At 44.4% G+C, this 26,332-nt stretch overlaps 2 protein-coding genes across 3 annotated transcripts; both read left to right on the top strand.

Moving 5' to 3' along the window:
* Nucleotides 1-773: 773 nt before the first annotated feature.
* Nucleotides 774-14,767, top strand: lancl1 (LanC antibiotic synthetase component C-like 1 (bacterial)). Of its 2 annotated transcripts, none has more exons than XM_042325102.1 (10): nucleotides 774-909; nucleotides 1,310-1,458; nucleotides 1,684-1,801; nucleotides 2,173-2,383; nucleotides 2,756-2,909; nucleotides 7,425-7,571; nucleotides 11,158-11,340; nucleotides 11,918-12,094; nucleotides 13,004-13,076; nucleotides 13,355-14,767. In XM_042325102.1, exons 2-10 carry the CDS (start codon nucleotides 1,372-1,374, stop codon nucleotides 13,429-13,431), a joined length of 1,227 nt encoding a protein of 408 aa, XP_042181036.1. In that variant the 5' UTR covers nucleotides 774-909; nucleotides 1,310-1,371; the 3' UTR covers nucleotides 13,432-14,767. The 2 variants fall into 2 exon arrangements, with proteins under 2 accessions (XP_042181036.1, XP_042181037.1); XM_042325103.1 differs by lacking the exon at nucleotides 774-909 and adding an exon at nucleotides 918-972.
* Nucleotides 14,768-19,053: 4,286 nt separating this feature from the next.
* On the top strand, nucleotides 19,054-25,072 carry mylz3 (myosin, light polypeptide 3, skeletal muscle). Its single transcript, XM_024407958.2, has 6 exons — nucleotides 19,054-19,216; nucleotides 19,848-19,908; nucleotides 23,237-23,380; nucleotides 23,893-24,063; nucleotides 24,306-24,383; nucleotides 24,615-25,072. The coding sequence occupies exons 1-6, from the start codon at nucleotides 19,214-19,216 to the stop codon at nucleotides 24,641-24,643; spliced, it is 486 nt and encodes a 161-aa protein (XP_024263726.2). The 5' UTR covers nucleotides 19,054-19,213; the 3' UTR covers nucleotides 24,644-25,072.
* The last annotated feature ends 1,260 nt before the right edge of the window (nucleotides 25,073-26,332 follow it).

Raw genomic sequence — 26,332 nt, 5'->3', positions numbered from 1 at the left:
AAGACAGCACCCTACACAGGGCAGTGCCCTGTGGCATTGGGATATTTTTTAGACCATAGGAAAGAGTGCCACCTACTGGCCCTCCAACACCACTTCCAGCAGCATCTGGTCTTCCATCCAGGGACTGACCAGGACCAACCCTGCTTAGCTTCAGAAGCAAGCCAGCAGTGGGATGCAGGGTGGTATGTTGCTGGCAAATTTATTTTGTCCCTACCCCAATTGGCACCTGGCTGGTAGTGTGGGAAAATACTGGTATTGTATATTAAAAATACTGGTACTGTATATTAAAGGGCTTTAAATATTAATATAACAGGCTTTTAAAATGTAGTATTGGTGCACAATTTATACTTAAAATATCAAATGGACTCTTTTCATTGAACGACTCATAATTCAGAGACTGGGATGGGTTTTGATCATTCAAAACAGACATGTAGGCCTTCATAGCAAAACCTTATGCTTTGTTTAAAAGGCAACAATAGTTTTAAAAGTTGGATGCATATCCTTCCACCAGCTCAATCTATCCCTGTGTGCATAAAATCCATAGCATTGCTTGCGCCTTTTCACTGTCATTATGGCACACGAGAAAATACACAGTATAATTGCAATATCGTATTTGCAATGCACAGGTGGCAGCATTACAAAGTGGCAGCATTACAAGGTGGCAGTTGAAGATGAATAGTGTTTTATAAATGAATAGTCAGTAAATATGATAGTTGATTGTTTAACTCGTTATTTACTGCACATCAACATATTACCTCACACGGTCCTCATCACTGCTCGAAGTAACCAAAAAAGGCCTGTAATGCGGACTCCTTCACACCAGGTGGCCACACTGACGTTGTAAAGTCCATTCAACGTGTTTGTCAGTGAAGCGATCAAGAACATTATAAACATCAACCGTCTGCAGTGGTATGTCCTTTTAATCGACTGACTTTTAACATTCGGCCTTTTTTTTGTGTATTTAGCGCAAAGGCATGTGTTTCAAAATATTAGCTAATATTGTAGCTATAGCTAGCTGCACTATCACACATGCTAATTTCAATGGCGACTGAGCACATGATATTGAGCTAGCGTAGCATGCTAGCGCTAGTTAGCATAGCTAGCAAGTTTGGGGGCGTGTTGCACGAATCTCTTCCAAAGCAGTGTCTCTAACTATTATATTTGATTTAGTATCTCGCTATCTAACATTGCATATTTTTGTTGCACCCTCTACCAAGGAGTTGTTGAAATTAATGTAATTATATCTGTAGCGAGAGCCAGACCGAGAGTGGTCTCAACATCGTGTGTTCCCATCCCACCTCTCTCGCAGATTCCTTCTCGTTTGACCAAAAAACTTGAGTTTTAGTGGGAGCGGAGGGGAGTTGGAAGAAAATGGACCAGAGAGCTTGGAAGAACCCATACGCAGACTATGATGGGAACCCTGCATCTGTGCAAGAACTATTTGATTCACAAGGAAAGGTATGAAGCTAACATTAGCTAGCCGAAGTTAAAGCTAGCTAGGCCTGGTAAGCAAACGGTCATACCCTGGCTGTACAATACATAGCCTACATGTCATGAGCCTTTTTATGGTCAATGCATCAGGTAACTGAAATATGCAACATTCAAAGGACTTCAAAGCCAGGACTACTGATAAGGATCTAATACAATAAAATCCAATATGTTCTGTCATGGTGTTTTCTACAGCTCACAGCAGAGTTTGCAGGGCGGTTGAGCAATGCCATCAGTCAGCTGTTGATGCACATGGAGAATGGGCTCAAGTCTGCTGACCCTAGAGACTGCACTGGCTACACTGGCTGGGCAGGTGAGGAAGAATAACCCACCATCTTGCTTTTTCTAGGTTTCGACTACATTCTGTCACCTCAAATCACAAGTCTCCTAAACTCTGTCCCCGCCTTTCTCTTCCTCGCATCCCTCTTTCCTGTCCCCCACCTCATCATCTCCCATCCCCTCCCTCCTCTCTGCCCTCTTCCCTGTCCCCCCCTCCTCCCCCATCCCTCCCCCCATCTCTGCCCTCTTCCCTGTCCCCTCCTCGTCTCCCCCATCCCCTCCCTCCTCTCTGCCCTCTTCCCTGTCCCCCTCCCCCCCTCCTCGTCTCCCCCCCCATCCCCTCCCTCCTCTCTGCCCTCTTCCCTGTCCCCTCTCCCCCTCCTCGTCTCCCCTCTCACTCCCCAGGCATCGCCCTGCTTTACCTGCACCTCCACGGTGTGTTCGGCGAGCCTTCATTCCTGCAGAAGGCTCTGGACTACGTGGGCCACAGCCTGACGTGTCCGACGCGGCGACGTGATGTCACCTTCCTGTGCGGTGACGCCGGGCCCCTGGCCGTGGCTGCAGTGGTCTACCACAGAGTACAGAGGGCACAGGAGTCAGACGAATGCCTCAGCAGGTCAGTACAGGACATGGACCAGCCATAGACGTGTGTGTGTGTGTATGTATGTGTATATATATATGTATGTGTGTGATCTCTTTATATAATGATCTGTTACATACGTCATTGGGGACGGCTCACCAGTCTGAGAATTAAGACACTGGTGCTCTGTGTGTCTAGATTTCATTCCACCTAATCGCTAATTTGATCAGTATCTGGATATCATGCCAGTCACTCCTCGCACTTGTGTAGATCTGAGAGGATTTGGTCCCAATATGGCAACAGGTCCACCTGATCCTATGGGATAAAGGCTGGATATTGTCCAAACAGTTAATCAGTAAGATGCCATAAGAGATCTGAAGTAACCTGAGTGTTCCCCCTTCCCTCCAGGCTGCTGCAGCTCCATCAGTCGGTGGTAATGGGCTCCGGGGCCAGCGGTCTCCCTGATGAGCTGCTCTATGGCAGGATGGGTTACCTCTACGCCCTGACCTTCATCAACCAGCAGTTTGGCCACGACAAGATCCCCATCCAGTACATCCAACAGGTCAGTCGTAGGCTCACGGTTAAGGTTCATCACATACACGTTGGATATGTATTCAATGTGTTTGACAAGCACTGTTACATTGACTGTGTTCAATAGAAACAGAGTTGGTTGAGTGGGCTACAAGCATTGTCATCAGAAAGGTGAACGATCATCTAAGTAGGACAATTTTATAATGACATGAAATTGTTACCGTTTTAAATGACTGAAAGGAGCTTAGTCGAGCCAAGTACTGTGCTGGCCTGGTAATGCATCCACTGGTGGAGCTGTGCTCTGAAGGACAAAGCCAGGGAGGTCCCCCTTTTGTAGGCTCACGTTAAAACATTCTTTTTAGGAACTGTCGCCTTCTCAACATACTGTTGAGCGTTAGAATATTAGAATAAAAGATGCAATTTAGATATGTGGTTGTGCATCAGCAGTTCCTCTATTGTCAGTCATTAGCCAGGTTTCCATCAAATTGGCGACCGATTTTCATGCAAAAAGAAAATATGCAGATTTTCCCACCATGTGGTGTTTCCACCAAGAAGACTTGGTGTGGATACAAATCAGTGGGTGATGACGTAGTGCACACAATGTACTTTTCCCTGAACTTTTCATGTCCCCAATAGAAATCTGAGGTTCAATGTGTTTCCATCACATTTTCAACTCTACCGATAGTTGAGTCAAACTGTTGCGTCTTGGCCAACAGCTGGCAGGCAGACTACATGATGAGCTTAACATGAATAAGAGCGCAGGTATTTGTATTTGTCAAACGGCAGTCGCGTATCGCTCAGGTAACCAGAATAAGACTCAATGTTTATTTGAAAGGTTCATCATAACTTGTTTAATCTGTAGCCTAGTAAACTGCATGGTTTCCCAAGTCCTAGTGGGAGGACCACACACCATATCATTGTGTGACTCCAAGTTTACTTCCATGTGATGGTTATTATATCAGTATTTGCTCATAAGAGCGTTTTCATCGCCATTTCTCGCATAATACATTTTACCGACTCAAAAAGATCGAACAAACAAATTATTTGTGTGCGTTTATAAAGTTGTAATAAAACTTTGTATTTCTATCAAAAAAAGCATGTATACTGTATGAGTAGGTAGGACTACTATAAAAACTGTGGTTGGAAACTTGTTGGCAGTCACTCAATTGGCCCATGTCGGTTTTTAGAATAATACGTTAATCTAGCCAGCTATCTAAACTAGTCATTGTCGATTTCCGTACCACATTTGATTTTATTAGTCACTCTCACTCAGATATTTTATTAACATGGCGTAAGACCGGGGCAAAATGTGGGTAAATGCAGAACATTGGATGTAAAACTGCACATTTTTCCCTCCATCCCCAAGGCAAAATGTGTAGAATTGCGTGAAATGAGTAATAAATGGCTCACTCTACTCTCCGTCCCCATGGCAAAATGTGTAGAATTGCGTGAAATGAGTAATAAATGGCTCACTCTACTCTCCGTCCCCATGGCAAAATGTGTAGAATTGCGTGAAATGAGTAATAAATGGCTCACTCTACTCTCCGTCCCCATGGCAAAATGTGTAGAATTGCGTGAAATGAGTAATAAATGGCTCACTCTACTCTCCGTCCCCATGGCAAAATGTGTAGAATTGCGTGAAATGAGTAATAAATGGCTCACTCTACTCTCCGTCCCCAAGGCAAAATGTGTAGATAACTCTCCGTCCCCAAGGCAAAATGTAATAAATGGCTCACTCTACTCTCCGTCCCCAAGGCAAAAAAATGTGTAGAATCTCTCTTGTCCCCAAGGCGAAGGGTGAAATGAGTAATAAATGGCTCACTCTACTCTCCGTCCCCATGCAAAATGTGTAGAATTGGAGGGTGATATAGCCTGAACCATATCTCTCTACTCTCCGTCCCCAAGGCAAAATGTGTAGAATTGCGTGAAATGAGTAATAAATGGCTCACTCTACTCTCCGTCCCCATGCCAAAATGTGTAGAATTGGAGGGTGATATAGCCTGAACCATATCTCTCTACTCTCCGTCCCCAAGGCAAAATGTGTAGAATTGTGAAATGAGTATAAATGAACCTATCTCTCTACTCTCCGTCCCCATGGCCGTGAAATGAGTAATAAATGGCTGAACCATACTCTACTCTCCGTCCCCATGGCAAAATGTGTAGAATTGGAGGGTGAAATAGCCTGAATAAATGGCTCACTCTACTCTCCGTCCCCAAGGCAAAATGTGTAGAATTGGAGGGTGATATAGCCTGAACCATATCTCTCTACTCTCCGTCCCCATGGCAAAATGTGTAGAATTGCGTGAAATGAGTAGAATAAATGGCTCACTCTACTCTCCGTCCCCCCAAAATGTGTAGAATTGGAGGGTGATATAGCCTGAACCATATCTCTCTACTCTCCGTCCCCAAGGCAAAATGTGTAGAAGAATTAGCCTGAACCATATCTCTCTACTCTCCGTCCCCATGCAAATGAGTAATAAATGGTCCCCATGCCAAAATGTGTAGAATTGGAGGGTGATATAGCATCACTCTACTCTCCGTCCCCATGCCAAAATGTGTAGAATTGGAGGGTGATATAGCCTGAACCATATCTCTCTACTCTCCGTCCCCCCAAGGCAAAATGTGTAGAATTGCGTGAAATGAGTAATAAATGGCTCTCTCTACTCTCCGTCCCCATGCCAAAATGTGTAGAATTGGAGGGTGATATAGCCTGAACCATATCTCTCTACTCTCCGTCCCCATGCCAAAATGTGTAGAATTGGAGGGTGATATAGCCTGAACCATATCTCTCTACTCTCCGTCCCCATGCCAAAATGTGTAGAATTGGAGGGTGATATAGCCTGAACCATATCTCAAGTTTATTTTCTTTCTTAAACTTATGGGCAATTCATGATATATCTATTTTTTTATATATGTTTTCTCTAAATAAGAGTTGTACAATTTAAAGGTAAAATACACATTTCAAACAGTCAGAAATAATCTAATGAATTCAGGGTTTGTGAAGTTATACCGAGGCTGAATGTAAGCCTTCCACGACCATAACACCCACTAATCATTTCATTATTTTATCAAAATAGTTTAACCTGGGTTTTTAGTTTAACTGATCTGTCTTTCAAGTCTTTGAAATTGTAATATTTTTGTCACAACTGTGACTAGAAGCATAATGCTCCTTCACTAATAATGACTAACTTCTTGTAGCAGCCTTCAGGCTATAGAGAATTAACACAGGTCTCATCAGCCATCAGGCTATAGAGAATCAACACAGGTCTCATCAGTCATCAGGCTATAGAGAATTAACACAGGTCTCATCAGCCATCAGGCTATAGAGAATCAACACAGGTCTCATCAGGCTATAGAGAATTAACACAGGTCTCATCAGGCTATAGAGAATTAACACAGGTCTCATCAGCCATTAGGCTATAGAGAATGAACACAGGTCTCATCAGCCATTAGGCTATAGAGAATGAACACAGGTCTCATCGGCCATTAGGCTATAGAGAATTAACACAGGTCTCATCAGCCATCTCTCAAGCCCACGTGCTGGTGACTAGCCAGCTAATCTTTATATTTCAAGTTTAGCCAACATGGATCTATTTGTTGGCTAACAAGGTAGAACAGTTGAATTGTTATGACCACACCTTTCTGTCCGTCTCCCACTGTTTGAGCAGCATGTCAGCCTGTCCACTTGGTTCAGATGTTCAAACCAACTGACCTACCATATTTCTCAGAAAGAGAATGTGTTGCCAATTCCTTATTGAACTGTTTTATGCTTATTGCACATTTATGAATCAGACTAGACATTGCGTATACTAGTCTTTGGCTAAAATGTAGGGGGGGTAAAATGTATTGCTCAGGAGGGTTCGCGTAACAACATTTTGCACAAGGCCCCCAAAAGGCTAAGGGCGGGTCTGACTGCATGTGTGGATGTGGGTAAGCTGACCCTTGAGCCACTGCAGCCCCTCGTTATGAGTTCAGATGCCCATCCCCGGACAAAGCCATTATATAATATCAGCGCCAGTAAGGTTCAGGTCGGGCACAATAGTGTGAAAAGCGTGAATTATTTTATCCCGTTGATATATGTTGTGTACATCCACCCTACAGATTTTCAGAAGCAACACAACCACTCTATTGGGTGTGTTCTGATTGAGTTGTGTTGGGTTTTGACCCTGGTCTCTCTCCCTCTGATCTGAGGCTGTGTTGATATCAGGGATGTGTGTTTTGACCCTGGTCTCTCTCCCTCTGATCTGAGGCTGTGTTGATATCAGGGATGTGTGTTTTGACCCTGGTCTCTCTCCGACAGATCCAGGGATGTGTGTTTTGACCCTGGTCTCTCTCCGACAGATCCAGGGATGTGTGTTTTGACCCTGGTCTCTCTCCCACAGATCCAGGGATGTGTGTTTTGACCCTGGTCTCTCTCCCACAGATCCAGGGATGTGTGTTTTGACCCTGGTCTCTCTCCCACAGATCCAGGGATGTGTGTTTTGACCCTGGTCTCTCTCCTACAGATCCAGGGATGTGTGTTTTGACCCTGGTCTCTCTCCCACAGATCTGTGAGGCTGTGTTAATATCGGGGGAGGGCCAGTCTCAGAGGTTCCGTTGTCAGGACCAGAGCCCTCTGATGTACGAGTGGTACCAAGAACAGTATGTAGGCCCCGCCCACGGCCTGGCAGGCATCTACTACTTCCTCATGCAGGTAATAAAGCTAGAGCCGATTGGTTCGAACTTCCCTTTATTCCCATGCAGGTAAAGCTGATAGGTTGAAATTCCCATTTATGCAGGATCCTGAATCTAAAGAAAACGCCTTCATACAGTGGCAAGAAAAGTATGTGAACCTTTTGGAAATACCTGGATTTCTGCATAAATTGTTCAATTTATTTTTTATCTGATATTCATCTAAGTCACAACAATAGACATTCTGCTTAAACTAATAACACACAATTATACGTTTTCATGTCTTTATTGAACACACCGTGTGAACAGTCACAGTGCAGGGTGGGAGAAGTATGTAAACCCTTGGATTTAATAACTGGTTGACCCTCCTTTTGCAGCAATAACCTCAACCAAACGTTTTCTGTAGTTGAGGATCAGACCTGCATAACAGTCGGGAGGAATTTCGGACCATTCCTCTTTACAAAACTGTTTCAGTTCAGCAATATTCTTGGGATGTCTGGTGTGAACTGCTCTTGAGGTCATGCCACAGCATCTCAATCGGGTTGAGGTCAGGACTCTAACTGGGCCACTCCAGAAGGCGTATTTTCGTCTGTTGAAGCCATTCTGTTGTTGATTTACTTCTGTCTTTTGGGTTGTTCTGTTGCATCGCCCAACTTCTGTTGAACTTTAATTTCAGTGGACAGATAACAGTACATTATCCTGCAAAATGTCTTGATAAACTTGAATTCGTTTTTCCGTCGATGATAGCAAGCTGTCCAGGCCCTGAGGCAGAAAAGCAGCCCCAAACCATGATGCTCCCTCCACCATACTTTACAGTTGGGATGAGGTTTTGATGTTGGTGTGCTGTGCCTTTTTTTCTCCACACATAGTGTTGTGTGTTCCTTCCAAACTACATAACTTTAGTTTCATCTGTCCACAGAATATTTTGCCAGTAGCGCTGTGGAACATCCAGATGCTATTCAAACTTGTTTTGTTTTTTTGACAGCAGTGGCTTCTTCCGTGGAGTCCTCCCATGAACACCTTTCTTGTTCAATGTTTTACGTATCGTAGACTCGTCAACAGAGATGTTAGCATGTTCAAATCAAAGTATTTGTTGCGTGTGCCAAATACAACAGGTGTAGTAGACGTTACAGTGAAATGCCGAATACAACAGGTGTAGTAGACGTTACAGTGAAATGCCGAATACAACAGGTGTAGTAGACGTTACAGTGAAATGCCGAATACAACAGGTGTAGTAGACGTTACAGTGAAATGCCGAATACAACAGGTGTAGTAGACGTTACAGTGAAATGCCGAATACAACAGGTGTAGTAGACGTTACAGTGAAATGCCGAATACAACAGGTGTAGTAGACGTTACAGTGAAATGCCGAATACAACAGGTGTAGTAGACGTTACAGTGAAAGAATACAACAGGTGTAGTAGACGTTACAGTGAAATGCCGAATACAACAGGTGTAGTAGACGTTACAGTGAAATGCCGAATACAACAGGTGTAGTAGACGTTACAGTGAAATGCCGACAGGTGTAGTAGACGTTACAGTGAAATGCCGAATACAACAGGTGTAGTAGACGTTACAGTGAAATGCCGAATACAACAGGTGTAGTAGACGTTACAGTGAAATGCCGAATACAACAGGTGTAGTAGACCTTACAGTGAAATGCCAGTGAAATACAACAGGTGTAGTAGACCTTACAGTGAAATGCCGAATACAACAGGTGTAGTAGACCGAATTACAGTGAAATGCCGAATACAACAGGTGTACAACAGGTGTAGACCTTACAGTGAAATGCCGAATACAACAGGTGTAGTAGACCAGGTGTTTCGTAGACCTTGCCGACAGTGAAATGCCGAATACAACAGGTGTAGTAGACCTTACAGTGAAATGCCAGTGAATACAACAGGTGTAGTAGACCTTACAGTGAAATGCCGAATACAACAGGTGTAGTAGACCTTACAGTGAAATGCCGAATACAACAGGTGTAGTAGACCTTACAGTGAAATGCCGAATACAACAGGTGTAGTAGACCTTACAGTGAAATGCCAAATACAACAGGCTCAAACCAATAGTGAAAAAAAGGTGTTAGGTGAACAATAGATAAGTAAAGAAATAAAACAACAGTAAAAAGACAGGCTATATACAGTAGTGAGGCTATAAAAGTAGTGAGGCTACATACAGACACCGGTTAGTCAGGCTGATTGAGGTAGTATGTACATGTAGATATGGTTAAAGTGATTATGCATATATGATGAACAGAGAGTAGCAGTAGAGTAAAAGAGGGGGTTGGCGGGTGGTGGGTGGGACACAATGCAGATAGTCACGTTAGCCAATGTGCGGGAGCACTGGTTGGTCGGCACAATTGAGGTAGTATGTACATGAATGTATAGTTAAAGTGACTATGCATATAAGATAAACAGAGAGTAGCAGGAGCGTAAGGGGGGTTTGGGGGGGGCACACAGTGCAAATAGTCCGGGAAGCCATTTGGTTACCTGTTCAGGGGTCTTATGGCTTGGGGATAAAAACTGTTGAGAAGCCTTTTTGACAGCGACGCAACCATGCTCTCGATGGTGCAACTGTAGAACCTTTTTGAGGATCTCGGTACCCATGACAAATCATTTTAGTCTCCTGAGGGGGAATAGGCTTCGTCGTTCCCTCTTCACAACTGTCTTGGTGTGTTTGGACCATTCTAGTTTGTTGCTGTGGACACCAAGGAACTTGAAGCTCTCAACCTGAGAGATTTCTGTAAGTCTTTAGCTGACACTCTAGGATTCTTCTTAACCTCATTGAACATTCTGCTCTGTGCTCTTGCAGTCATCTTTGCAGGACTGCCACTCCTAGGGAGAAAAGCCACAGTGCTGAACTTTCTCCATTTATAGACTATTTGTCTTACTGTGAACTGATGAACATCAAGGCTTTTATGCAAGTCAACAATTCGTAATCTTAGGTCTTCCATTCTGTTCAAGGCATGGTTCACATCAGGCAATGTTTCTTGTGAATAGGACACTCAAATTTTGTGAGTTGTTTTTATGGAGCAGGACAGCTCTAACCAACATCTCCAATCTTGTCTCATTGATTGGACTCCAGGTTAGTCAGGTTACTCCTGACTCCAGTTATCTTTTGGAGACGTCATTAGCCTGGGGGTTCACATACTTTTTCCAACCTACACTGTGAATGTTTAAATGATGGATTCAATATAGACAAGAAAAATACAATAAGTTGTGTGTTATTAGTTTAAGCAGACTGTGTTTGTCTATACTTAGATGAAGATTTATGCAGAAATCCAGGTATTTCCAAAGAGTTCACTTACTTTGTCTTGCCACTATGTTAAGTCCTACTCCACCAAGTAGTTGACGAGTTGAATCATACGCTGATGCTGGAATAGAGTATATGAAATTACTGGGAGACTCTGAAGACCAGGTTTGGAAACACTGTATTATGGGATCTTAAACATAGACGAATCAGCAACCAGGGTTGGGATCAATTCAGGGAGTAAAATTGTTTTTTCTCATTGATAACAAACCACCAAATGGAAATGACCCCAACATTTTCATCAACCTACTATGAAGTGTGAGCCATGAAAAATGTCTTCCCTGTTCTGTGCCCTGCAGCCAGGCTATGTGGCGGGGGATGAGAGGGTCCACAGACTGGTGAGGCCCAGCGTGGACCACGTCTGTCGACTCCGCTTTCCCACTGGGAACTACCCGCCCTGCATAGGGGACAACAGGGACCTGCTGGTGCACTGGTGTCATGGAGCCCCAGGCATTATCTACATGCTGCTGCAAGCCTACAAGGTACTGGAAACCTGGGCCCTGTTCAGTAGAGGGTAAACGTTTTAGTGGAACTGGGAGGTGCTCTTTTCTATCTGAACTCATCCAATAAAAACACGGGTGTTTGCTTTTTTCCCGTTACAAAATGTTTTGATACGGTGTGCCTCTACTCAACACACCCCAGTACTATGTTATGGATAGAATATGTGATATGGATCATTACTATGGTACATGCGATCTCAGATGTCATTGGCAGAATAACACCATCGAGGCCGGAGGTCTCTTGGAAAGTAATGGTGGTGGAGCTGTTTATTTTCTGTATTAGCAACCAACCAAAAGGTATAGCTACAATAGACTAGGATAATGTCCCTTAAAACATTAGCACTTTGCTTTTATTCTGATAATGTGTTTCATGTGTCACACATTTAACATAGAGGGCATTAGTTGTCTGCCAATCAATCCTTTTGGGTTAGAAATAGACTTGAGTTTTTACAGTACTGTCTCAATGTCTCCTAAAGAAAGACATGTTACTTTCCTGTTTGAAACATTTAAAAACATTTAGCCTTACTGAACATGCCCTTGCCCTGTTTTCCCCCTGCAGGTGTTTGGAGTGGGCCAGTACCTGGAAGAGGCTCTACAATGTGGGGAGGTGGTGTGGCACAGGGGCCTCTTGAAGAAGGGCTACGGCCTGTGTCACGGCGCTGCGGGTAACGCCTACGCCTTCCTGGCCCTCTACAAGCTCACCCATGACCCCAAGCACCTCTACAGGGCCTGTATGGTGAGAGGCATCCTGAACTTACTGACCTGACGGGGACATCTCCTGACAATGTCCTCGCCTGTTAACCACAAGCAAGCTCTCATCAATTGATGAGGGTGTGGAGCTTGGAGTTTCCCCTCGTCCGGTCACATGATCAAATAACTTTTTTTAAATTTTTTAATCAGGAATAACTCCTGGCTCCACTGTAGGTCCTCACCCTCTACCAGCCTCTGTGATGGTTTGATGGTTCAACAAATAGACATTTGACGGGTCTACAAGGTTTATCCCACTAGCAGCTTGTCTCGGGAGCTGTTACAAAAAACTTCTCAGAATCCAGAGTTTCCATATAAGGTTGAAGGTCACTTTAGCAATACTCTGAACTACACTCAATAATCCTGCTGGCAGCGACCCAAACTTAAATTAAACATTATTCCGAGAACCTGAGACGCTTGAGAAGTGAACCGTTGTATGTTTATTGACAACCGCTAAGTGGCTGTCAGCGTGTTGCTATTGACAGCGTGTTGCTATTGACAGCGTGTTGCTATTGACAGCGTGTTGCTATTGACAGCGTGTTGCTATTGACAGCGTGTTGCTATTGACAGCGTGTTGCTATTGACAGCGTGTTGCTATTAGCGCGTGTCTTTCCATCAACAGACTGTGAGGGGGGGTCCCATGTGTAGTTTAAGCTCTTCCATTTAATCCAATGTACTGTATTGGAACGGACTAGAAGGGCTTTGTGGTCACACAAGTGGGCCATTTAATCCTAGTGGCATCTCAAGTGGCACTGTAAGGCACACAGTAAGAATGGGCTGCTAAAGATGAATTTCTCTTAGGACAGTATTTGTCTTAGGACAGTATTTGTCAATGGTCTGATACTCATGAAGTTTGACTGTTGTATTGTAAAAAGCTGTGGTCTTTTGTTTTGTGTAGTTTGCAGACTGGTGCATGAACTACGGCAAACATGGCTGCAGGACACCGGACACTCCGTTCTCATTATTTGAAGGTAATGTGAAGCCGTCTAACACACACAATATCAAGTGTTTCAATTGGAATGTTTAGCCTAGATCACAGATTTGCTCAATAATTTCACACGTTTCTATTGGTCAATGAATAGTGGAAAGCTTGAACATGGTTGTGTTTAGGTATGAAATGGTAGAAAACGGAGAGGGACGACCTGAACACATGTTTTCAGTTTCCTTTGCAAATGTTTTGCTAAGATGTATGAATACGACCCAATAACTGTTTTAGACGTGAAATGAATGTGTCACTTCCTGTCCACAGGCATGGCTGGAACCATCTACTTTCTGGCAGACCTCCTCCAGCCCCTGAAATCAAAGTTCCCAGCATTTGAGGTGTAAAAGGTATCCCTGCTTACCCCTGGTCTCCTGCCTGCTGCTCTGGAAACTATCATACACATCCAAGCACCTAATCTCTCTCCATCTCTCTCACACACACACCGAGACATTTAAAGAAACACACACAGGCATATACACCGCAGAGTCACCTCTGCAGGTGATAATCAAGATGACTTTTTCCATCACAACAAAATCTTCCCACAGTCTCTCCTTATTGGCTGAACGAACAGTAATTGTGTGTTGTAGGGAGGGGGACCAGGGACAATCAGTGCAAGGGTGACATTTTGCACGAGCAAATGGCATTGAGCAGTGAGCAAAAGAACCATAAGATTTCAAATAGATGTGAAGGCAAATTATCCCATGTGAATTCCAAAAACTTCAACTCTCAATTGCATCGCACACATCGCATGCATTGCTCAGTTGACTAAACGCTGGCTAAATTCTTGCCTTCTTATAACACTACTTGTTGAAAAGTTCAAATTAAATCATGCTTTATAATGAGTTTTTTATCATACAGATTGAGTTTTATGGTATTCTTTGCACAGAGCTGCACCTTTTTTTTTGCGTGAGGAAAATGTCGCCCCCTAGTCTAATATGTGCATGGTGCATGGGGGTTTGAAGTGTTATGCACTGAAACTTGCTCACTATTTTGTGTCTAGACATGGGGCATAAGCAGAGAGAACCACCTCGAGTGGATTGTCCATTCAATATTTACTTTTCATTCATTTTATGACGCATTGAGACTTCAGTTTGTCTGAGATGAAATTGACTAGGATTTGTTTGCTTGGGCTGGAGTCTGGTCAAAGGGTAGTCCTCTCAATTCGGGACCATAATTACCCCCTTGGTGACGGGGGTTGGAGCCCTGTCTCCACCTCTCCTGTCCATGTCCCTTTTATCTGGCTCTACTGTCCAGCTGTACTGTCTATGAATCAATAAAAATACCAAGGGGATTTGAGTACCGACCAATCTCCTATTAAAAAAAAAATAGTAATAATCTTTGCTCCAACATTCATGTTTGTTAATTGTTAATTTTAGATTTCACCTTTTTTTTTTTGAATAACCGGAATAGAAATTCCATGGTGTAGAGGATTTTTCATCTTTGCAGATTGTGGCTGCAATAGAAACTTTGTAGTAAAATGATTATACTGTGTGACAAAGTACTACAGTAAAACTGTAATGACCATGTGGCGCATCATAAGTTGTGTGTGTGTGATGTACGCTTGTAACTCTACTGCTCATCTACGGTTTCTTCACATTTCCATTGGCTAAATAATAAAACAAGGTATTTTTTACATCTCACCTGTCTGTTACCTTTGCTATTAAACTATTATTCATCGTTCTAGTGTTCTGAATCTGACTGGCTCCTTGTCTCGGCCTGATGTTATAATAACAGAGCAAAGCCACTAGGGGGCAGCGAAGAGTTTGTCCATTTGGAATGGGAGCGTTCACGTTGAGCGGCAAGAATCGGTGAGTCCATCCGTCCGTCTGCTAAAGCCTCCATTTTACTGTCCCCTTTTCAGACCCTGTCTAGTGGTTCATATCCTCTTTCTGACTTGACCGCTCCAACTTTCTCTATATTTGACTCCATTCACAAAGGCACCAAAAATGTGCATGTTAAACCACAGGTCTCCTGTGTGCAACAAGACTGTTTACCTACTGAGCTTAGGGAGCCAACACAAGGTTCCCCGAACCACCTCCATCACAAGTTGCCCTGTAACCTGCTGTATTGACCAATTGACTTATGCAGTTATACATGTGTAATCAGCACAACATCCTTATTGGCTGGTCCTGTTCACTGCTCCCGGGTCAGCTGTAAAGGGGTGTTACAGTATGATCCTCTAACAGGACACTAATTGGGCTGTAACTGTGGAGCTGGATGACTACTGAAGGCCATCTACCCTGTCCCTAAGGAACTCCATTCCTAACACTATGCCAGATCAGGCTCCTGTAACCCCGAAGGAGAGGGGGCACAATACGTCAGCTCTTTTTTTTAAGCCTGCTCCCTGCCCCTCTTTTACGATGTGTGGCTGACATGGGTTTAAATAGTATTTGACTGTTTGCTTTAGCTTGTGGGTGGGTTTGGTGGTTGGGCTTGACATCTGGGACTGTTCTATTGGTGCCTTTGAGCCAAGCAAGCTCAATCAACCATAGCTTAATGTGGGAATTGATTTCGAATAGTATTTGAACCCAAGACAACTTGGCTCAGGGTAGAAGGGGCAAATGTCCCAGTGACCCCCCCCCCTTGAGGAGCTCCTCCCTGTCCCCCTCTCTGAGATCGGGACAGGGGGAGGAGGAGATAAGAAACTGAACACCGCAGGAGCGAGGGTAAAAATAGTGCTCATGTGTCCCGGGGCGCGGCCTCTCCCAGCCCCCAGACGTGTCCTACACCACATTACATACAGCAGGAGGGGGAAAGGAAACACTGGCGGTGGGATGGGGGTGGAACTACAAGGTCGGGATAAATTAAACCTGGGTTCAAATACTACTTGAAATACATTGAGCGTTTGCTTTATCCTGCTGAGAATGCCAGGTGGGCGGGGCTTGCAGATTTGGGACTAATCTGTTGGGCTGTTAAGCTACAGGAAAGCTCAATCAAGCACAAGTGATGAATTGATGTAGTGGTGCTTGGTGGCTGGGTATTAACAGGGGATGTTACTAATGATGCCTGTGTTCTTGACCTTGTTGGGGGTCGAGGACAGTGACAGTCACACTGTGGATTCTATAGTCTGACCTACTGACCACAGTGACATAAGGGGCAGATTCCACACAGGCACAACATTTCCAACATGGTTTCTGACAAAAACAACTTGAGACAAAAGTACAGCCGATTGGGCAATAACAAGTGGCCACTGGTTTAATGTAAACTCTGTTTAAGTGCAACACAGTCACAATTAAATACGGTAACTATCCTTTTTAAATTGCTTTGGATATCTAGATTCGGTGCAGATCCACCTATTTGTGTCCATCCGAGCCGTTGCACACGCCATAGATCAGCACTCAGCTGTAGGCTATAGCCTTTTCCATGGCATTAATGAATTCTAATACAAAACATTATGTTGTTGTGAATCATTACTCATTCTTCATGCTGTTGATTTTCCAAGTCTTTTATACACCACACACACACGGTATAGCTATAAGCTGTGTCATCACAAACTGGACTCGTACAACCTTTATCTCAATCACAGATTATTATATTTCTTTGAATCGCTGCCAGGCTGTTATCGACGTTCACAAGCACCATTTCAATAACGTATCATACAACATGCATCCTATATCATAGACGTTGATATGTAGCCTGTCCACTTCTGACAGCCCAGACATGATGTATTTCTCCTGTGTATTATGCTGTTAGGCCTGTTAACACAGTACAGTGGCATATGACTCTTAATCTTGGACCATAGGTAGGATAAACTTATTCAAGGATAAGAATAATTGTTTCTTATAGTAGGCCCACATTGTTTGGTTATTTTAGTCCAAATGTGCATTCCTATTGCGCAACAATGTGTGCTACACCCCCCCCCCACACACACACACTCCGCAATCCCCTGGTGTCTGGTTTCGATTGAAAAGGGTGAAGGAGCTTGGGGGGGGTGGTTGTTCTATTAGCTTGTGTTGTGATTGTCAGGTGACATTCCTGACATGCCGGCTCATCTTATTTTATGAAAGAGTGCGTCTCCTATTGAGAGAACAATTGAACCAATAAGACAGAAGAATAAAATGTATTTCTGCTCGTTATTGGTCATTTCATATTACAGTGACCCACACCAAAAAATATTGGCTAACGTCCACCTCTGTCACTCTTCATAATGTATTGGTAAAACATGCAACACACAAACTGGAGAATGAAAACAAGAACTTTTGCCAACTGTAGCATTGAATGCAAGGGAAGCCAGTGATCATTTGGCCTACCTTGATTAAAAAAAGTATGAATAGCCAATCAGCCTTGATAAAAAGTATGAATAGCCAATCAGCCTTGATAAAAAGTATGAATAGCCAATCAGCCTTGATAAAAAGTATGAATAGCCAATCAGCCTTGAGCTAAGCTGAGTGAGCTCAACTGTGAATGGTCCTGACTCACCAAAACAAAGTGTAAAGGGAAGCCAGCTTGGATATGCCATCACTCCTATCACAGAAAAATACCTTGAATTGTTGCATCTTGTTTTGTTGTTGTCCAACGGTGGCCATCTTGCTAAAAATTGACCCTTTCCTAAATTTGCCATGGGTGGAGATGGGTATTTGGATTTGTGGGTTTACTTAGTTCTCTGCACTGGCTAATGATTATTACAGTGATTTTGATTCAACCATAAAATACATTGTGCCCCTGGACTAAGAAGATTGAAGTTTAATATGTAGCTAGATGTAGAAGGCTAATGTTAACTAGATAACATTGCCCATGAAAGGAAGTTATTCTAGCGAGCAAGCGTTTTATCCAGGTAGCCTAAGACAACAACAACATAAAAGCGTGTACTGTATGACAATCCTAGACCGTTTCGTCACCGTGCCAGAGAGAAGGATGGCATTGACGTACCTCTACAAGTAGGGTGAGTCAACATGTTTTTTCCACTTGCACGAACAAACACACATCAGGACCATGGACAGCCACATATTTAGCTTACATTGATTGGACAATTGTTAGTGGTATCTTTTAGTTGTCACTGTTTTATGCTAAGCACAGGTGATGCTGGAATAGTGGAGGCAGCTCCTGTTGTCTTTGCGACTTTCAGTAACTGTCCCTGGTTCTAAATCGTTAGTCCGAAAATGTTGGAAACGTGAACTTTCTTGACCATGCTGTATGTCAGGTAACTAACTGTTACATACAATATGCTTTGTGGACTCCACCGGACAGAGTTGCACCCCGGTTTTGTGATGAAACAGAGGTGTGGTTTAATGTATTCTGCCACTGTGTCTACTTATTGTCTCGGCCTTTAGACCTAAATATCACGTTGTCAAGACATATGAACTAACAGGTTATAGAGCAAACAACACAATTATCACAACACACAGGTTGTAATATGGCTATTTTTTATGGCTTGGTTTCCCAGGGGATTTTTTTAACCCACGCACATCTACTTATTAGCCTACCACCGAATTCGTGTCAGTTGTTTATGGCCTAATGCAAATAGGTGTGCAGCGTGAATAGGAAAAGGCTAACTTGATTTGTAGGGCACTATGCTTATTACGGCCCAAAAAACATCCTGTTAAACGTTGTGCTTCATGACGTACTGTTGCTGCGGACCCAACAGGACCCTGCTTTTCGTTGTGTGTTTTGACTACTCCCCTATACAACCATAAGAGGAGGAAGACTCTCACTGTTTAAAAATATCACATGAGAAGCTTTCTGCAGTTGTAGGTTCTGGTGGTTCGGCGCATTTTTTAAATCCGCTCCGGAACACGCAAATCCAGCCCATTTCATTGCCCATCTATCACTCACCTACTTCAGGCTAGAATGTCAACCAATAAAATAATTTGCGACCCTTGTAAAGGGTTTGGAAATGCTGACCCGAGACAAGGCGTCTCGAATCAGTTCCTTAGCCGACTAAATATAGCCCTGTCCCCGTCCTTCTAAAGGCCTGCCAGCGCTCCAAGAGGCGACCACAGCTCCACTTTCCGTATTGCCCTAAGAAAGTTAGAGAACTTCCAAAGTGGCATCTGACCCGCCCCGTGACATCACCACCCGATCATAAATAAGAGAGGGACATTGAGCATGGTTCAGGACCACTCTCTCTCGGGACTCCGGCTTCTTTAGTATTTATTTCTGCCCCGTGTCAACTCCTTCGTCTCCGTAATGGTGTGTACTTTTGGATTTACCACTGCCTGAATGCTTTTTTTTGTGCCTATACATTTGTGTGGCTTTGGGGCTATTGGCTATTGGATTATCTAAAAGCCTGAAGTTGCTACAGAACTACCATGGGGGCATCTGTGTGATTTGGTATAGAGACTGGATATCAAGACTTGGGTGGTTCCTTTCTTTAACAAAATAAGCCACTGTCATACTCCATTTTGGGGGAAGAAACCAAGGTGGAAGTATTAGATTAGAGCTTCTCATTGGGCTCCACAGAGAAACCTTGGAATATCTCCCTAATGCTAATCTGTACATCTCTACGTACTTGTACCATTGAAATCATTTAATCTAGCCATCGTCACACTAACTACTGTAATTTCTCACCTACTGTCTAATGAATTTATTGTTCTATATCTAGAATGTAGACCTCCTATACACCTGTACTTGTATGTTATTCTGTTGAGCACCTGCATCACTTTGAGATTAGTCTCTGTATCACCATGGTGCCGGCGATGTGTTGGTACTTTGAGAATGGCAGGACGCCCGTGGTGCATGGTGGTGATGGATTGGTTATAACAGGTCCCAGATCAGGTCCTAGGGACTCATCCTTGTCTTGTGCTGTGTGCATCTTTAATAGGCTGATGCTGCTCCCGCTGAGGCATCCGGCGCCTCCGCTTTTTCGGCCGACCAGCTCGAGGGTAAGTGAAGTGTGTTGAGTTTCTCAGGGCCGTCTCTTTGTTCAGTCTATCTACTCTCTAGGTGAGGACTGTGTAGGACTAGGTGAGGACTCTGTGTAGGACTAGGTGAGGACTCTGTGTAGGACTAGGTGAGGACTCTGTGTAGGACTAGGTGAGGACTCTGTGTAGGACTAGGTGAGGACTCTAGGACTGAGGACTGTGTAGGACTAGGTGAGGACTCTGTGTAGGACTAGGTGAGGACTCTGTGTAGGACTAGGTGAGGACTCTGTGTAGGACTAGGTGAGGACTCTGTGTAGGACTAGGTGAGGACTCTGTGTAGGACTAGGTGAGGACTCTGTGTAGGACTAGGTGAGGACTCTGTGTAGGACTAGGTGAGGACTCTGTGTAGGACTAGGTGAGGACTCTGTGTAGGACTAGGTGAGGACTCTGTGTAGGACTAGGTGAGGACTCTGTGTAGGACTAGGTGAGGACTCTGTGTAGGACTAGGTGAGGACTCTGTGTAGGACTAGGTGAGGACTCTGTGTAGGACTAGGTGAGGACTCTGTGTAGGACTAGGTGAGGACTCTGTGTGGGACTAGGTGAGGACTCTGTGTAGGACTAGGTGAGGACTGTGTGTAGGACTAGGTGAGGACTGTGTGTAGGACTAGGTGAGGACTGTGTGTAGGACTAGGTGAGGACTGTAGGACTAGGTGAGGACTGTGTGTAGGACTAGGTGAGGACTCTGTGGGACTAGGTGAGGACTCTGTGTAGGACTAGGAGAGGACTCTGTGTAGGACTAGGTAAGGACACTGTGTAGGACTAGGAGAGGACTATGTCTTTACAGATAGCTCAGTGATAAAGCATGTCCCCTGTGTTTTACAAAGTAGCACTCACCAAGTTCAATAGGCAAAATTACACTCAGTCAAGTTGCCCCCAGAATACATTCCCCTGTGGACTAGCTTTAGTTATCCTCTCAACGTAGAATTGTATGATCTGCATGGTTTCTGCACCATGAGGTCCCCTCTGTGAGGGCCTAACAAAGTGTGATAAGTCACTGGAAATGACCTAAGTTGTGTCCACTAGTTTTGGAGCCCATGGCCTTGACAACACAAGTACAGGGGCTTGTTCAGCTGTCCAGAGGAGATTAGTGTCCCTGCTTCTATTCTGAGCAGCACTGTCTTGTCTTGAATGACAGAGCACAGTGGTCCTTAGGGCTCGCGTGGCCAGCCGCATCCCCGTACAGCAGGAGCCTGACCCCCCCCTCCCCCCTCCCTCCACCCTTTGTTCCTCACTGAAGGACATGATCTTTTAAAAGACTCCTTTAGAGTGGCTGTTTTTTTGTGTAGAGCTAGTTAGTGTGTAGAACTAGTGGCAGTTGGTGTGTAGAACTAGTAGAAGTTGGTGTGTAGAACTAGTGGCAGTTGGTGTGTAGAACTAGTGGCAGTTGGTGTGTAGAACTAGTGGCAGTTGGTGTGTAGAACTAGCGGCAGTTGGTGTGTAGAACTAGTGGCAGTTGGTGTGTAGAACTAGTGGCAGTTGGTGTGTAGAACTAGTGGCAGTTGGTGTGTAGAACTAGCGGCAGTTGGTGTGTAGAACTAGCGGCAGTTGGTGTGTAGAACTAGCGGCAGCTGGTGTGTAGAACTAGCGGCAGCTGGTGTGTAGAACTAGCGGCAGCTGGTGTGTAGAACTAGCGGCAGCTGGTGTGTAGAACTAGCGGCAGCTGGTGTGTAGAACTAGCGGCAGCTGGTGTGTAGAACTAGCGGCAGCTGGTGTGTGTGTGTGTGTAGAACTAACTAGTGGTAGGTAACTGGTCAGAAAAGGGTGAGCTGGAAATGAACTGTTGAGGCCCTTTATTCATTTTAGCACCTAGTTAAGTATCACATCAGTCAGTGGCAGTCCAGTGGAATGTACACTCTCCTATACTGGAGACATCATTAACACACTGTTCATAAGACCATATACAATTCCTGTATGTCATCTTATACAATACAATTATTGTATAGGTGTTATTTTATCAGACAAGTCGCTATTAGAATAAATTGGTAACACTTGATCAACTTTCATAAATAAGCATTAATAAACAAATGTTTTTTCATTATTTGTAAACATTTCTAACCATTTCTAATGTAATAAGTTATTAAAGTGTTTCCTAAAGAATCCACTGCTTCTGCATACTCTAGACTAGAGAGATTGCTATTGGCTGGAGGAGCAGCTTGGCTGGGTGCTGCAGGAACACAGGCGAGCCCATTTGGCTGGAGGAGCAGCTAGGCTGGGTGCTGGAGGAGCAGCTAGGCTGGGTGCTGGAGGAGCAGCTAGGCTGGGTGCTGGAGGAGCAGCTAGGCTGGGTGCTGGAGGAGCAGCTAGGCTGGGTGCTGGAGGAGCAGCTAGGCTGGGTGCTGGAGGAGCAGCTAGGCTGGGTGCTGGAGGAGCAGCTAGGCTGGGTGCTGGAGGAGCAGCTAGGCTGGGTGCTGCAGGAATGCAGGTGGGCCCCATTGGCTGGAGGAGAAGCTAGGCTGGATACTGCAGGAATGCAGGCGGGCCCCATTGGCTGGAGGAGAAGCTAGGCTGGGTGCTGCAGGAATGCAGGCGGGCCCCATTGGCTGGAGGAGAAGCTAGGCTGGGTGCTGCAGGAATGCAGGCGGGCCCTATGCTAGCGTGTGTGGATTACTCCAGAGTCAGCATTCTTATGTTTAAACCGAGCAGGCGGACACGCCCGTGCCCATATATGGCATGGGTTACTTTCTTAGGGCGTATCGCTTGTCAGTCGCTGGTTCTAAATGCCAAACGCCAGCAGGCCTTGTAGGGGGGAGTGAGGGAGGGGGGCAGCTGCTGCAGTTCGGAAATCACATAAGGCCAGTAATCTGTTGGATCACTTTCAATTGGGATTCACAGTGGAGTCCATAGAAATAGGGACCCGCCTGCCATGCTACCTTTCTGCACCTCTACAGTTTATAATTATTCAGGGGACAATGAGGGAGGAATCGAGCGGTCGCCATCTTGGAATCTGCAGCACGGCAACATGAGACATGTGGTTTCTCACCATTCTCCAGTGCTGCATTTAGAATGAACTTTCAGGAGAACGGTGAACGGTGTCATTGATTGCGTGTAGTTTTACTAGAAGTATTGAACAAATAGCGGTCTGTTTTGCCATTGGTTCACAAAACAAAATGACTAATAACCACGAAGCTCCTTTTCGTCCCTTTCAATAACTAAAATATTACAACTTTGATTTATTGAAACATTTTGAGTGTGAAGAGTTGTCAGGTTACTTACTGTATGTCTGTGCCCACTTTCTGCTTGTCTTCATCCAAATCATCGTAACTCTTCTGCTCTTCCTTCCGCCCTCCAGACTTCAAAGAGGCCTTCGGGCTCTTCGACAGAGTCGGTGACAGCATGATTGGATTCAACCAGGTGGCTGATGTCATGCGCGCCCTGGGACAGAACCCCCAGAACAAGGAGGTTGCAGCGATCCTGGGAAAACCATCCCCCGATGGTGAGACCACCACTACTCCTATAGGGATAGGTTGAGAGAACGTTGTGAGAACGTCATGATACGTTCAGGTATAAATGTAGTATGAAGACCAAACAGGCCTCTCTACTCCTGTAGAATAAGTAATGATGTCTGTTCTAGTCATGACATTGCAAAGTCCCACATACGTTTGCCCTACTGAATGTGGCCCCGGGATGGAATAGTCCCAAAAGTGTAAATCCCGCCCCCATCTGGCCCTCCAGGTGGTCTTGATCAAACACTCCACGTATTTGAAATAAACAAATACTCTTTGAACCCACATCTGGTAACGATATGAATGTTAATTTTGTTGTCTGGTTGAAAGACTGATTATATAAAATAATAATGAGGTAACGACCGTCACTAGCGAGACACTACTGTTTGTCATTGACGTGGTGTGTACGATGTGACCGTATGAAAACAAGCAGTGGAAGGCTGTAGATGGACCACCCTACCGTGTGTGACTAACGTCAATCTCTTCTCCTTCGTCGTGTCAGATATGGCCAACAAGAGGCTGGCCTTCGCCGATTTCATGCCCATGATGGAAAAGGTGGATAAAATAGTGAAGGGTACACTTGATGACTACGTTGAGGGTCTCCGCGTCTTCGACAAGGAGGGCAACGGCACTGTGTCTGGGGCTGAGCTGCGCATCGTGCTGGGCACACTGGGTGAGTGGAGTCGATACGTTTAGACACGTTACAGTACAGCGCTGACTGGGCAGTAGGTTAGGGGTTGGCTGGGTGACATCCCCTGGCCACCCTACACCCGAGGGACACTACTGCCACATTGCTTACACCTGTCTAACCGTCTCAGATCTACACACGTGCTTAGGGTGTAGGGTGTGTTGGGGTTGATTTTGCATTCAGGATGCGTGTGTTTTCCTGACTGGCTCGTTGTTGGTCCCTCTTAGGTGAGAAGATGTCCGAGGCCGAGATTGATTCCCTCCTTATAGGTCAGGAGGACGAGAACGGCAGCATCAACTATGAGGGCAAGTCTTGTTCAACCTCTAAAGAGCCAATACCCTGGATCCTGCACAGATCACGTCACAGACTGTTTTAATAACACTATCATTCAAATATTATACTCTTATTTAAAGTGATCAAATGATTTTATAAATGTGTATGTTTTATATGATTTTATAAATGTGTATGTTTTATATGATTTTTTTCTTTAGGTCTCTTGCTCCTGTACTTATGTGTTCTCTCTGTTCTCCCCACAGCATTCGTCAAGCACGTCCTGTCTGTGTAAGATAGTGCTGCGGCAACCAAAGCTTATCTATCTCCCAGACCCCATGGTGTCAGGACTGTTTTTCTAAAGACCAACCTAGGAAAGAAAAGGACTATAATGGGATGTCGAAAAGCCATTCTGTGTTTGTTTTATTTTCCTCCGTCAACTTTTCAACTCATCACTACTCCTCTCTACGGAAGTGACCTCTCCGCTGTCAGATGACGACCCTCGCCTCCACCTGGGGCGTGTTTCTCCACTTGGGGTGGGACGGTGACCACTCATCAAGTAGGGGATTGTACCCTCTGCCCCGCCCACCTCATGTCATCATCATCTTGCCGGCAATGCTGGCTGGAAAAGATTGTGGATCGGCCGCCAAGCCCCTCCCCCATCAGTTATATTTATTTTCCCTCTGCCGTTTCAGAATAAACTTTTCCAAAAGTACATCCCCCACCTGGCTTGATTCTTGGTCTTCTTCTTTGAGCTTGTGACGATGTACTATTTTACAGGTGTCCTCCATGAAAAGATAAGACAGGAATATTAAGATTCACTGAAATACAACTATCAAGTATCATAGCATATATTTTCATAAACATGTAGTTATATTGAACAAGTGAACTACTGTCACCTGTTGACTGAAAGAACACTATCTGCTGAATCTACAGTTACATGTTGCAATGGTAAGTTAAAGGCCCAATGCAACCGTTTATATTGTTTTCAATGGGGGGACCGGGGTGGTGGGGGCTGAAAACTAGCATTTATTGGCAGAGAGTTTTGGAACCTTGTTACTGGTTTATTAACTAAACTCCATCCCACCAAAACAGGCTGAAACTTAAGGCATATTTATCTAAACAGCTCTTACTCTAAAAGGGCATTATCATCATTTTTCACAATTTCACAGTATTATACCAACCTCAGTGTGGAAATATATAATACAGGAAAGTCACGTTTTTGACTGCATTGGGCCTTTAATGGGATGAAAATGGGAAGGTTGAAGACATCACAAATAACTTTTCTTCCATCGACTGTTTGACACATCTTCAGAAACGCAAGGATCTCACTTAGCATCTACCATGTTTGACTAGTCCCATACAGCCGTGCCATGTATCCATACATGGGGATTAAAGTATCATCGAACAACATATGGCTATATCAAGCCTTTTTGTACTGCAGAAAATATGTTAGCCCACTGTAAAACATATTCTCTTTTGGTACATACTTGCTGTTGAATGAAATGGCCCATTCAAAAGGTTAGTTCACAATCTCACTGGATTAGAGAATAGCAAATCCCACACTGATGGGGGATAAGAATTTGTTCTTAACTGACTTGCCTAGTTAAATAAAGGTTAAATATTTTTAAAATACCCTGAAATGTAGACTTTTCAATGTAACCCAAAACATATTGGGTTTTGAATAAAATAACAAATTAAAACGTTTTGTTAATCTTATTGAATTATTGAAGCCCAAATCCCATACTACCCTAGGATATATCATCCGTTACGTACGTAATATGTAGGCAGAGAAAATATGTCGTAGGCTCATTCAGCAGGCCTTACCTCCGCCCAGTAGATGGCAGCACATTCAACAGATGAGGCTGTAGCCTATTCTTAAGGTAGAGTGGCCAGACGGAAGCCAAATTGGATTTTAGAGTCGATTTTCACGGAAATCAAATCGAATTCGTCACATGCGCTGGATACAACAATTGTAGACCTT

Source organism: Oncorhynchus tshawytscha, linkage group LG08, assembly GCF_018296145.1.
Source record: "Oncorhynchus tshawytscha isolate Ot180627B linkage group LG08, Otsh_v2.0, whole genome shotgun sequence".
NCBI classification, from domain to species: domain Eukaryota; kingdom Metazoa; phylum Chordata; class Actinopteri; order Salmoniformes; family Salmonidae; genus Oncorhynchus; species Oncorhynchus tshawytscha.
This window is presented reverse-complemented; position numbering and strand designations above follow the sequence as displayed.